The 14397-nt window shown below is 49.5% G+C and overlaps 1 protein-coding gene across 1 annotated transcript in view; it reads right to left on the reverse strand.

Moving 5' to 3' along the window:
- Positions 1-1212: 1212 nt before the first annotated feature.
- Positions 1213-14397, reverse strand: part of FAM155B (family with sequence similarity 155 member B) — a 28898-nt gene continuing 15713 nt past the window's right edge. Inside the window, exons 2-3 of the mRNA XM_028523049.2 lie at positions 4436-4607; positions 1213-4040 (exon numbers count right to left, since the gene is read on the reverse strand). Of these exons, the coding sequence (XP_028378850.1) occupies positions 3655-4040; positions 4436-4607 (558 nt within the window). The 3' untranslated portion in view covers positions 1213-3654. The remainder of the gene's footprint in view (positions 4041-4435; positions 4608-14397) is intronic.

A 14397-nucleotide genomic window follows, 5' to 3' on the forward strand; every position in this document is an offset into this window, starting at 1 on the left:
CACCTGAGCACACTGTGCTAGGGGACGTTGGATTGGAACTGGGGGGAATGAGTAAGAGATTACTTGGTAAACCATCTCAATAGTCCAGGCAAGAGCTACTGAGGGCCTGAACTGGCCAAGTGGCAGTGGGGGTGGAAAGGGGAAGGACTTGACATATATTACAGAGATGGAATTGACAGAACTTGGTGACCAATTAGGTGGAAGTGAAGGAAAGAGAAGACACATTATTATAGTAATAATAAACATCAGTAATTTGAACAGCTCCTTTGTGCCACTGTTGTGCAAAGTGCTTTGTGCACATCATCTAATTCTCACAATAACCCTTTTGATAGATGAGGATACAAAGGCTTCAAGAAGTTAAGGAACTTGTGCAAAGTCAGACAAGTGGCAGATGATGGTACTAGGCTTTGGACTCATACATTCTGGTTCTGGACACCACTCCCTAACCTCCGTGCTATGCTGACTTCTGAGGAGTTTGGGGACTTGTGTTTTCTTGGCAAAGAAACTCAGCAGTTCAGTGAGGACAGGTCCCCTTCTAACTCCTGCTCTCTCTTTTGTTTCTATGGAGGGCTCTGCCTCCTGCCCCTCCCCCAGCAGTTCTTCCTGAATGCCTTTCCCTCCCAGAGTGGGAAGGCGGGCCTGGGGTAGGAGGTGAGGCTGGTACACTAGAACCAAAAGCTGTGACAAACCTGCAAAACTGCTCATCCTCAGGCTACATGGGGCCTGCTGATGTGTTTAGTCCACACAGAGGTTTGTTTAGTTTTGGCTCAAGCCAACATTTAGAAATCAGAGGGCTTTGTGTAAAAACCCTGTGTCCTGACATCCCCCGAAAAATGAAAAGACCTGGCAATGCTGGGCCCACGTTCCCAAAGAAAACCTGGGGCTTGAGTGGTCCCCCTGTACCCTGCATGCACCCTGTACTCCTCACCACATGCAACACCAGAGTCTGCACTTGACCCCTACCCGGGCAACTTTACTACCACCTGATCCCTGCAGGAGGTTGAGTTTGTCATTCCCTGTCTAGAATGGACTACTACAGAGTCCCTACCCCCATTTATGTTTTGAACACTTGAGCCATCAAGGGGGTCAGGCACAGGGTCAGCATCCTCTGGTCCCTCCTTCCCTGCCCCCCTCCCCACCCCTGCCATCAGCCATAGACTATTTCCTTGGCAGCAGTGCTTGACGCTATAGAACACAACCACGAAGGGAGGGTTATCATCAAGTCTTACCATTTATTTCTTTATGGGGTTAAACAAGAGCAGAGAGGCCTCTGCCCCACAATGCAACAAAACAGAAAGCAGTACACATACAAAGACTCTCACTGAAACACAGAGGCAGGGGAAGAGGGACAACTGAATCATAGCTGGGTGAGGGAGGAAGGGACAGGGGACTACTAGGAATCCAGCTTGGAGACTCAGTCATAGAAACTAGTGCAAGAAAGTCCTACGCATGAAGCACAGTGTAGAAAATGGCATAAGAAAGCTGCCCGGCTCTGCTACCTATGGTGGAAGGCAGGGCAGCTTGAGGGGTGGTGTAAGATCTGGGTGGTGGGGTGGACAGGGATAGTCAAATGACTTCGAGGTGGAGTGAGGTGCCCCTTTTCCCCTGCCACTGGGCAAGGGCCTGGGCTGGTCTGAGCCAGGGGTCTCCTGGGCACTTGGTGAGGGGGAAGAAGGGATGGGAGTCTCCAAGGGTCCATTCCCTATAGGGCCCTAAGGTCCCCCTTTCCTTCCCAGTCCCCTTTTCCCCTCCTGAGGATGCAGGAGTTAGAAGGCAGTACCTAGGGTCTTTCACATCTACATAAGCATCTCTGGAAAGGAGCCAGCACCTCTTTCCTTCCCCAGCTGAAAAGAGCACTCTAGGGAGTGGGTATGTGGCTAGGCCCAAAGTGCTGAGGGCCAAACAGGAGTGTGTGCGCAGGGCACGTGGGTCAGGGAAAGGGACACGCTGTGAGAAATGAGGAAACTGGCAGGGGAGGACTCCACAGTCTCATGAAGTCTGCTTGGGACCCAGCTGAGGCCCTTGAATGATTTGCACTCTATAAGGGAAGTCTCCCCTTTGTCCCCCAAGCCAATCGATTCCAGCTGTCCCTTCCTGATGCCGTTCTTGGTTTTACTAATGTGGCTCTGGGCCCACCCTTCCCCTTCACATCCTAGAGCAGAGGCTCTTCTGGCACCGAAGCCCCTTGGTCTGTGCCAGGAACACCATTCTGGCTCCCTATTGCCTTTGAGACATTCCAGGCAATGTATCCTCCCACTCTCAAGAGATCAGCACAAGGCTAATGGTCCCCAGAGGGCTCTTGATGCCTCTTTTCTTGCTCAACCCACTAACCTGTCTAAAGAGTTCAAGTCTGTCAGGCAATGATGACAACAGCACATTCTTTGTATTCAGTGGGTCCTTTTGCCAGTTTCTAGATGTTCTCCAGCAAGGAGCAGGGGTGACTGGATCAGGGGACCCACTACAGGGTGAAAAGGGGGTCTGGCTGTTCCACAATTGGGATAGTAACCCATGGGGTGAGGGGTGGGAAGGAACGAATACTCTTTGGTAGGCTGGGGATGGGGACAGGGTGCGGATAGGGGAGGCTCATCTCTGGAAAGCCCTGGGGCAGTGCCACCAGGTTCTCCTTCATGGAGGCCTGGGCTAGGACGAGACAGGGGAATACGGGGACCCAGGCCAGGCCTGACCCACTTGGGCTTAAGTCCCTCCTCCCCATGGAGATCAGAAATGGAAATGTCTTTGGCCCCAAGGCCAAGATCTCCAGGGCAAGAGTGGCCCTTGGGAGTGTGTGCACCTTCTGTAAGATATGGCCCTTCGGACAGTGGCAGTCTGACATGTGCCCTCAGCCATCTGTGTTGAGGCTGCACTCTTTCCCTAGAGGGCTCCTTATCCCACCCTTTGGATTTTGGGAGCAGTCCTGGAACCTGCCTCAACGCTGATCAGCCACCTCCCCAAAGCCAGGTAGCAATAACCTGTTTATCTATCTCTCTGAGCCCTCTGTCCATAGCTCTCTTCTCCCCTTTCCCTATCTCACTCTCTCAGCACTCAGTCTGTCCCCCATTCCTACCCCTCACTGCCTGGGCTGGTGGTGCACAGTTGAACTGGGGTCCTGACCCAGCTGCGCCTGTGCGTACCTCACCTCCCAGTCTGGCACTTCCCACTGGAGGAGGGCCACTGCACCGTCTGCCGTCGCCTGTAGGGGTGTGGGCAGAAGGGAATTAAGGATCTTGGCAACGAAAGGAATGCAGAGGGGGGGAAAAGCTTCTCCCCTCTGGGCCCCCTAACATTTCCTGCAGGGCCAAGGCTGGGTGAGTAGCCTCCTTCCCTGGGGTCAGGGCTCTTAGCAGGGGTGGGCATGTCCAGCCCCCACTCTCCCCCTTTTCGTTTGCTAAGCCCCGTGGATGGGGGCCTAGGAGGGGGTGCCTGCTGCTCTGGCCTTTTTCTCCTGGATGAGTTTTTCAGCTCCCTGGGGCCCTCTGGCCCTTCTGTTGGAGCTGCTTTTGGGGTGGGGATAGGTTGGGGACAATGTGTAGTCCCCCATTTCCCCAGCCCCCCATCTGGTCCTGTATCTCCCATGGGAGGTGCCCCTCCCTATCCCCCTGGGGGAGCTGGAGCTGATGTTGGTGTGTGGTGGAGGTCTGTCCTCCCTCCCTGCCATCACTCTTCCCGAGTCAGGCCCTCATCTAGGGCAGGCAGTGCCTCCAGCCCCAGTCCTCCACCACTCTGGCTGCTGGAGAAGGACACCATGGTATGGAGGAGCATGAGAACAAGAACATAGAACCGGATCCTGCTGGGGCTGAGGCGGGAGCCCCCAGAGACCGGCAGCAGGGAGGGCTTGTGGCCAATGCGGCCTGGGGGGTCGTGGCGGGGGTGGTAGTGGCGGTACTGTTGGTGGTAGTGGTGGAAATAGGAGTGGTGGAACTGCTGGTGGTGGGTTTTGGGGGCCTCAGACTCCTTGAACTTCTTCTTCTCCGACTCACAGGACACCCACTGCACGTCACAGCACTTGCTTTCCGGCCGCTTGGGCGAAGTATCCAGCAACCCTGCCAAGGGATAAGGAAGGTGTGGTGGGGAGCTCAGGGGGCTGAGGCCTGTGCCTCTTCTAGGTTTTCAACACTGGCACCAACTGCTGTGGGAGCCGTGTCCAGACTCCCTTCCCCCTACCCCTCACTGGACTCTTCTCTATCAGGGCTGCAGACGGTTGCTCTGGGATGACTCCCCAGACAGCCATGTTTTAGATAGACAGAGGGCCATTCGCTCACTGCCCCTGTTCCACTTGCTGTTATCCCAACCCGGGGACCTCACTGCCCACTCCTCCTCCAAACACTAACCTTTTTCAAACCTGACTTCCCTGTTGTCCTCCCGGCTATCACACCCCAGACCTGCTGCCTGCCCTGGGCCCCCGCCTCCTCCCTCCTCCCCAGGGCCCTGCCTTTACCTGTACAGATAAAGCCTGGGAGCCCTCCATACACCATTTCCTCATTGTCCGGGAGTATAAAGGGGCACCGGGTCTGCACCTCCAGGCAGTACTGCTTGCAGGGCACCCAGCGCTCACATTCCTGCTGGGTCACGCTGAAGTATTCTGAGCACAGCCAGGCCTTGTAGACAGCCTGTGGGAAAAGGAAAGAGTGTCAGCCGAGGTGTCAGCCCCTTCCCACCTCAGAGGGAAGGGATGAGGAGGGGTGAACTTGTAGTCTATGAAGGTGGGGACGGGCTAACCAACCCAACCCCAGGATCCAGGTGGAGAGGAGAAGAAGGGTTTGGGTCACAACTGCTCCATCCTACCTTAAGATCCCCCATCTCATAGCCAGGACTCCCCAGTCCCCGAGGCTTCAATCATCCAAGACTTAGAATTTGTTCACTGGTAAAAATCACAAAATTATTCCTATGCCTGAGCTGGAAGTCGCCTTACCAATTATCCCATGCAACCCTACCATTTTACAATTGGCCCAAAGAGGTGTCCTATCTTGTCCGAGGTCACCTATAATGTGGCCAATTTTAGTTCTATTCAATTCAACAAACATTTCTTTGGCTGATGATGGTAATTCAAGAATGAGATCAAATAATCCTTGCTCTACCTCATTAGGGTGTTGTGTGGATCAAATACTATGATGCATAGGGAAATGTTTGGTAAACTCCAAAATGCAATACAAATATGACAGGTTATTTTTAATAAAAACAGGAATCTGCCTTACTGGGCACCACATATACCTTTAAGCTCTACTTAATCCATGCTCATCCCTGGCAGAGTAGGGCACATGCCATGTTTCACTAGGAGCCTTTGCTGTACCTCATAGGTATATTTCCTGTCCCTTATCTAGCCCACTGCTGTCAGGTGCTGGGTCCTATTTAAGAAAGGTTCTCTGCTCTATACCCTTTGGCTATCATCAAGCCTTGAGTTTCTCAACAGTGACACTACTGACATTTTAGACTGGCTAACTCTTTGTAGTAGGGACTGCCCTGCACTCTGTAGGATATTGAGCAGCATCCCTTGCCTCTACCTAGTAGCTGCCAGTTGCAACCCCACACCCTGATTGTCTCAAAAACATCTCTAGCCATTGTTGAATGTCTCCTGGGGAGACAAAGTCATCTCCTACTGAGAACCACTGACTTAGCTCCTTGCTACTGAAAGGGTGGACCTGGGCCAGCAGCAATAACCACCTACCTAGAAGCTCATGAGAAGTATAGAATCAATCCTAGGCCCTGCCCCAGACCCAAGTCAGCACCTGCATTTTAAAAAATATTTTATTTATTTATTTTTAGAGAGAGGGGAAGGGAGGGAGGAGGGGGAGATAAACATCGATGTATGAGAGAAACATCAATTGGTTGCCTCTTGTACAGCCCTGATGGGGGACTGAACCCACAACCCAGGCATGTGCCCCTGACTGGGAATCAGACCGTGACTTTTCAGTTTGTATGATGATGCTCAACCTACTGAGCCATAGTGGTCATGGACAGCACCTGCATTATTTAAAACATATTTCATTTATTTATTTTTAGAGAGAGGGGCAGGGAGGGAGAAGGAGAGGGAGGAAGGCATCAATATGCAACAGAAACATCGACTGGGTTGCCTCCAGCACATCCCCAACCTGGGACCTAGCCAGAAACCCAGGCATGTGCCCTGACAGGGAATGGAACCAGTGACCTTTTGGTTTGCAGGCCAGCGCTCAGTCCACTGAGCCACACCAGCCAGGGTAGCACCTGCATTTTAACAGGATGCCCAGGCAACTCTCACAATTCAGGTTAGAGCCCTGCTGACACCCAGTCACCATCTCTTCAGGGGCACCTTCTCATAGTTGCTCCTCACAGCAATGGTTCTCAGACTTCCGAGTGCCTCAGAATCCCCTGGGGCACCTGTTAAATATGTAGCAGCCCCCCAATTCAGCTTTAAGAGGATTGAGGTGGGCTCAGACACCTGTATTTTGAACAAGGGTTCAGGTCATTCTGCTGCCAAAGGCCTTTCAACCACACTCTGAGCAACATGGTCAGAGCATCTCACACTGACTTCAAACATTTACACTAAAATACAAGTAATTCCACTGTGAACATGAAGTCTGGCAATGTAATTCCATATTGGCCTTTTGCAGAGCCATTGGTGATGGGTGGTAATGGGCTGTGGTGTAAATAAACCCTGCAAGGAACAAAGCATTGCTTGGGACTTTGATATCTCACTGGCAACTGAAAATTAACATGCTCTAAATCTTAAAATGAAGCTCTTGATTGTTTTTTTTTTTACTCTAAATCATTGCTCTCATCTCCAAGTCTTGACCATTTCAGGCCACGCCCACCCACTCAGGTGTCCAAGCTGGAATCCTAGGTATAAGCCTTCAGTCTTCATTTTCCCAGCATCCCCACACATAGTCCATCCACAAGGCATACCAATTCTTGTTCCACTGCCACAGCTCTGTGCAGGCCACTGACATTTGTCACCTGGATGACACTTTCCTATCTGGCCTTCCTGCCTCTACCCCTTGGTCTTTCCAACTCACTGTTCACACAGGAGTAAGAGCAACCTCAAAACATGCCTTGTGTCATGCTATTACCTTCCTTCAAACTCTTCAAAGCATTTAAGATAAAACCCCAACTTTTGACCACAGACTTCAAGCCCCTACATAACTGGGCCCCTCTGTCTCTCCAGCCTCATTTTCTACCTATCACTCCAATCTCATCATGCTGTGTCCACACGTGGAGTTTTCTTTCTTTTCCTTGAGGATGACCTACTTCTTCCCACCTTGGGGACTTGGCACATAGTGTTCTCTTGGCCAGGAATGCTCTTCCCACTGCTTTTGGCCTTCTTAGTTCTCATGCCTCAGTTCAAATATCACCTCCTCAAAGAGGGTCTTCCCTGACCACTCTAGCCAGAGGCTGCACCTCATTATTCTTTTTTTAACTGTTCACCACAAGGATGACTTTGGCTGCATCTTTGCTTTATGTTTCTCTGCATGAAAACAGACATGGGCTTGTCTAATGGACTACTGTGTACTCAGCACAATATATGTGAAAACTGTGCTGAATGAATGAATAGGATGAATAAATGAGGACAGGGCCCTACTGTCAGAGAAATTCCAGATTCATGGGTAGACACACTGAACTTGAATCTCTGCCATATGTGCCATATGATCCATACCATAGGACAGGTTAAACCATTGGCCATTGGAAGGGAGCAAATACAAAGGTTGGGGGAGATTTCAGTGAGGGAATAATAGATGAGCAAGGACTCACAGTAGGATTTTAGATGGTTGGGTAGAGATGAGACAAAACAGCATTCCAGGCTGAGGCAACAGCTTCAACAAAGCTATGGAGGTGAGTGAACTCATGGTGTGCTAAGAGAACAGAGAACGATTTTGTATGAATGGACTGGAAATGGTACCGATCTCCTGTGGATAGACATTTAAGTTATTGCCAAGTTTTCACTATTACAAACAATGCTTCAGGAAATATCTTTTGTACACATGTCTCTTGGATGCCTGCATTACATTTTATTTATGTGAACTAAAAGTGAAATTACTGGGATAAAAGGCATGTGCAAAAGAATGAGAAGGGAGTGAAAGGAGAGTGGAAAAGGACACATGAAGGTAACAGGCAGGGTAGGAGACAGCTGGAGGGGTCAGAGATGGGGCCAAGGGTAGAAGAGAGTGGCCGTGGGGTAAGGGGGTAGAAGGGAGGAGGTATATAAGAAAGAGTAGGGGGTCAGAGGGTAGGAAAGGGTACTGATAACAGGGGTAGAAAAAAGAGGGTTAAGGAGAAAGAGAGGGGGAACACGAGAAGGAGGGTGTAAGGGGAGTGAAGAGGTGAAGTACAGGTGAAAGGAGACAAATGTAAGAAAGAGCAGGGGGTGAGGGGTGGGGGTAAGAGGGGGCTGTGAAGATAAGGGCCAAGAAAGAGGGAATAAGAAAGATGAGGGTAAGAATGAGCAGGGAGAGAAAGGGCAGTGAGGAGGATGGGAGTAGTATAAGAAAGTAGGGGTGAGAAAGAGATATGAGGGCAGGAGGAGGGTAGGTGAAAAAAATAAAAGTAAGGCAGGAAAGAAAAGGAAATCCCTACAGCGGAGGGCCCTGGTACTTTAGAGACCCTGGAGTACCAGGATGAGACTGTCTGCAGCCTCAATGCAGTCTCTGCACCCTGGACCTAGAGTCCACCTCAGGCTTCACCCCAAACTGTGTGGAATCACTCCCTCTTCCACTGTAGGGGTTCAGAGGCCCCTAAGGGATTCTTCCTGAGTGCTTCCAGGTCAACATTTCTGTGCCTAGGTGAGGAGGCTCCATTGGAGTTCCAGACCTCCCTTCAGGCAACTGCAATTAGTCTAATGACAAGCTCTGGTGGCTGCGCACTCCCCTTGTCTGCTCAGGAAAAGTCTGCTCAAGGAAAAAGAGGAAGGAGATCCAAGGAGGGAGAGAGGGCGGCAGAGGGTGAGAGGAGTGGCTTGACAGTGGGAGAGCTACGACCCTCTCTCAAGCCCCCACCAGCCAGAGTCACCATGGCAACAAGTGGGTGAGCAGATTGCCTGAGGAGGACACCAGGCTTGTGGGTGGCGAGGCAGAACAGGCAAGCAGCTAATAAGGGGAAATGGAGGAAGAAGAGCAACCAGGGGCCAAGAGGTAATTTAATTCCTAGGTCCCACAGACTGCCAGCTGAGGCCATTGCTGGCCCACCTGCTTCAGGTATGGCCTGGGGTCCTTCTCAGGTGAAAAGTCTGGCTCTCAGTGCTACCACCTGGGCAGTGAGCCCACTTCAGTCTCTGAGGCCCTCTTCCCTGGCCAGGCCTAAGTAGCTTGCCCTGTCTCATCAATGTTACAAGTGAGCCAGAGGCCGCTGGCTTGTTTGTGTAGGCACGGGGGCCCTAGGCACTCGTCCACAAGGACAGCAAGAGCCAGGTTAGGAAAGCAGTGGTGCTCTCTGGAGCTGGGGAATGCAGGGAAAAGGAAATGTCTTCAAACCAGACAACAGTCAGTTGAAAGACCCACTGAGCCAAGACTTTCCAAGACTCAAGACTCAGACAGGGCCAGAGGATTGGTGATCTTTTGCTCTAGTTTCTTGACTCTGGCTGCATATTAGAATCACTCAGAGAGTCTTTTATTTTTATTATTATTATTTTAATCCTCAGATGAGGATATGTTTATTGATTTTAGAGAGAGAGGAAGGGGCAGGGGAGAGAGAAAAACATGGATGTGGGAGAAAAGCATCAATTGCTTGCCTCCCATACACACCCCGACTGGTGATCAAACCTACAACCTATGTCCTGACTGGAAATTGAACCCACAATCTTTTGATGTCTGGGACAATGCTCCAACCAACTGAGCCACCTGGCCAGGGCAGAGAGTCTTTTAAAAATGCTCCTACTTGTCCTGACCAGTGTGGCTCAGTTGGTTGGGCATTATCCCACAAAGTGAAAGGTTGCCGGTTTGATTCCCAGCCAGGCCACATACGGGAGGCAACCAATTGATGTTTCTCTCTCACACTGATGTTTCTCTCCTTCTCTTTCTCCCTCCCTTCCTCTCTCTCTAAAAATAAATAAATAACAAATCTAAAAAAAAAAAAAAAAAAAAGCTCCTACCTGGTTCACACCACTCTCCAGACCAACAAAGTCAGAATCTTTGTGGGTAGAGCCCATACATCTGTAGTTTCTCAAAACAGCTCCGGTAATTTTAATATGTAAAGAACTATCAGCTTAGCTGTACCACCATCATTTTACAGGTGAGGAAACTGAAGCCTAGGAAAGGGAGTGGACTTGTCTACAGTCACATAAAATAGTGGCAGAGGCAGGGAGTTAAAACCTGGTTTCTTGACTCCAACTCCAGGCTTCTTCTAACTGGGTAATCCTACCACTAACTTTGAAGTCCAAATTCAGGGGGCAGGCAGGACACAAGGGTGTCAGTAGGGGAGGAGAGCGGAGAACCAGGCCTTCTCTGGGCTTTCAGGCTCTTCCAACTCCAGCTGTAGTAGAAAAGACTTCTTCATCATGCCCTGTCCTCTGAGCTTACCTGTCCTGGGCCCCCGAGGTAGTGGTAGAGGACAGGTGGGGTGGGAAGCCTTGGCCTGGCAGTGCCATCCTTTCCCCATAGAACCCCCTTTCCTACTTCAGTCAGGCCACCGCTGGGCTCAATCAAGTTCTAGCTGCTACAGCCAAGTTGCTATGGGAACTGGGAGGGGAAGGAAGCAGGGAGTAACTAGAGGGAACACCAATTAACCCAAAAAGGAAGCTGGAAAGGCTGTCCCACCCCTCCTCCCAGCTGGGCTGCTAAGCCACTCTTGAAATGCCAGCAGGCAAGATGAAGGGGATCCCCACCCGTCCTGGGCACTCTGCAGCTGCCAATTCAGGGCAGAGAGGGAGGACATGAAGAGCCTCACCTTCCTGCTCCCTGGCTGGAAGCCCTGGCCAGGGCATCCTCATCCCTGTGCTCCTCTGGAAAGAAGCACCTGACTTCTGGCCCCCAGGCTGCTGCCTGACTGCACTCAAGTGCCACACAAGTGCATGCATACACACACAGCCCAAAGCCAAGAGTCTGGGCTAGAGGGTTTAGGAAGAGGAGGCTGCTCTGGACTCCTTGGTTTGGGGGTTGGAGAACCCTTGAGAGAGGAGAGCTTCAGTTCTTGCCAACCAGGAAGTCGGCAGTTTCCTTCTTGAATTCCAACGGGGCTCCCCTCCTTAGGATGTGCTTTCCCATCCAAATCCTCCCTACAGACCTTCTCTTCACGGCTGCTTGTTTTCTTAATGTACCCCTGGGACCCTTGGCCAGGAGCTGCAGCTGCTGAGCCTGTGGAGGCAGAGTGGCAATCTGGGCTGGGCTTGGGAATGAAAGCTACTATCCACAGCACAGAAATAACCACCTCACCCTCAGATTTTACCTAGGGGGAAACTGAGGTCCAGAAAAGCCAAGATGAGAAGGGAGGTGTTCTGATGAATAGTCTGATGCCTCTTTGCACTGCATCCGTCAGCAGACATAGAATTAGGCTCCAATTCCTGATTCTGGCCTTTCAAAAAGTTGGATCAGAACAGGGTAAGGTCAAAGTTAGTGTCTCTAGCCTGGGGGAAGGAGACCATGGACATAACTCTGGTGACAGCAGTAGTTCACTGGGATAGGCAGAGTCATCCTGGGATTACAGGTCTTATGGAGCAAATCCAGGTGGATGGCATGGCTTTACTTAAGTGGCTATAAAAATCAGCAACAACTTTCCTGCTTCTGAGAATGAACAGTCATGAGTCAAAAGTGGCCTGGCCTGGCTTGGAGGAAATGTGTGGGAGATGGCTGGGCAGGTGAATGAGAACCTGGAGCACGTGCAGTTCCAGAGGGTCCTGGTGCCTCCAAGCCTCTTAGAACATCTGCTCATAGGGCAAGGGATGGATGGGTCTGGCCTGGCCAGGGTCAGCCTGGTGAGTGGAGAAGCAGTATCCTGAATGCAGGGGCAGCTATTATGGGGCCTAGGTAATCCATATCAATCAGGTGAGCAGAGAAGGCAGCTTGATGACCGCTTCAAAATGGAAGGGGCTGTGACGGGCACTTTCCTATCTGCTGCTGGAATTTCCACGCTCAACATCACTACCAACTTCTATGCAGCTACTAATAATGGTGACCCTCTTGTCACAGGACACTCACTATCTCCTTGGGCAGCTCGTACCTTCAGACAACGGTAGCAGTTGAAGAAATTCTTTCTTCTTCTGGGCTGACAGAATGCCTCTGCAGCTTTATTCATGGTTCCTACTAGCTCTTCTGGGACCATGCAGAATAGTCAGCTTCCTGTTCCCGTAGCAGCCCTGCAGGTATTTGTAAACTTCCCTGAATCAGGTTTTCCCACCCATTTGTCTGTGCAACAATCACTTCCTGAACACCTTCCAAGTACCTGGCACTGTGCCGGGGAGCTACCGATCACAGAGAGGCATAAGACAAGACTGTCACGTCTTCAAGCAGGAGATATAACCCCGTGAAGCAATCATTGTAAGTCACAGTGATAAGCAGAGGAAGGCCATGCCCATATGATCATATGCTCTGGATACTGAGAAGGAGCTGGGGTCCTCCCCTATAGGCAAGGAGGAGCCTTTAACAAGTTTTAAATAATTGTGATTTTTAAAGATTGCTTATCACTTCTGTGACTAACTTTTCAGACTATGTGGGGAGTGTAGGCATCAAGACTGGAGGTAAGAGACCAGTTAGAAGACAACTGTGACAATCTGAGGGAGAGATAATGGGGACCTCAACAAAGGCAGTAGCAGCAGAATTAAGAAATGGAGAGAAGGGGGTGGATGGGAGAAGAGATGTCAAGGAAGTAGAATCAATAGGATAACTTATGGATGTGAGGAAGGAGGGAGGAGAAGGGGTCCAGAATGACTATCAGGCTTCTGGCTTGAGTGGCAGGATGAATAGTAGTTTTATCCATTAACCCTGCGGAGGTTGCAGTAAAAAAAAAAATTACAGTGTAGGTTGTGTGCATCCAAGAGATACATTCATTACTAGTGTGTGCTGAAATGTGAAAAAAATTAAAAACACTACAAATTTTCACTTATTATATTTATGTAATAAAATACATTATTTTTATTTTCAGTTACAATCTAGTAATTATTAAACAAAGAAATATAAAAACATGAAGAATACAATTTTTTTCTTTTCAAGTAATGGAAACATGGATATTACTAAAAAAAAATACAACCAAGAAACATCTTGAACTTAATTAATCAGAATCATCAATAGTTGGCTTTGTAAAACATTTGTAACAGTCATTGCAAACAATATTGCTATGCTCAAGGCATAAATACTTTTCACAACACTTGTAAAAATATTTTGATAAGCAATTCATCATTTTGGATGCACAGCACCTAACACATCTTTTAATTTTTCTGCTTGTCAAGGGAGTCATATCTGTGTTGTTATGGTTTAACATTAGTCACATACAAACAGACAGCTAGTCATGACCTTGAACCTGTGCACCTATTGTTATATGTAACAATATTTAATAAAAGAGGAAAGAGTTTGTTTATATCTCTCAGATCAGCTGCAACTTCTGCAGGGCTAAGGAAAGGAAGCCAGGAGGAGGAAGAGATATTGATAGTGAAGAAGATGAATTCAGTTTGGTCATGTTGACTTTGAAGTAATGTGGGTCAGCGAGGTAGAAATGTCAAAGGGGCAGTTTGACACAATGATGTGAGTTCAGAGGGAGGGTCTGGGCAAACTCTCATCAAGGTTTGGGAGTCATCAAGAGTTAAGGGGTTAGGTCTGGCTGGTGTGGCTCAGTGGATTAAGCACTAGCCTGTGAGCCAAAGGGTCACTGGTTTGCCAATTTGAGTCCCAGTCGGGGTACATACCTGGGTTGTGGGCCAGGTCTCCAACTGGGGGTGTGCAAGAGGCAAAAAATTGATGTATCTCTCACATATTGAAGTTTCTCTCTCTCTCCCGCTAAAAATAAATAAAATCTTTAAAAGAAAGAGTTAAGGGGTTAATCATCAGGAACACAACAGGACTATACTTTTCCACACTCTTTGAAGTTAGGCATGGGCAATGAAATGTGAATTGAAGTGACATGGATCTCTCCTGGGACAAGCTTTAAGAGCTGGTATATGATTTGCCACCTTCTCCCTCCCTCTGCTGCTGACTGTGGAAGGAAGCAGTGTTGAGTTGAAATGAATCCTTTACTAGCCTGGGTCTCTGGGTGTCTATCATGAGCACCTGATCCCTGCTGACCTGTTTTGGACATGTGAGCAAGCAATAACCACTTGTTGTATGTTAAGCTTCTGCTATTTGGGAGTTGTTTGTCACCAGAGCGTAAACTAGCTCCCCCTGACTGATAAAGCAATAGTAGAAGCCAAGGAAGTGGGTGATATTGCCTAAAGAGAGTGAGCAGAGAGAAAAAGGATCAACAGTGGATCCCTGGGAAACACTTAACATTTAAGGAGCAGATGAAGGAAGGGAG

Source organism: Phyllostomus discolor, chromosome X (assembly GCF_004126475.2).
Source record: "Phyllostomus discolor isolate MPI-MPIP mPhyDis1 chromosome X, mPhyDis1.pri.v3, whole genome shotgun sequence".
Lineage (NCBI taxonomy): Eukaryota > Metazoa > Chordata > Mammalia > Chiroptera > Phyllostomidae > Phyllostomus > Phyllostomus discolor.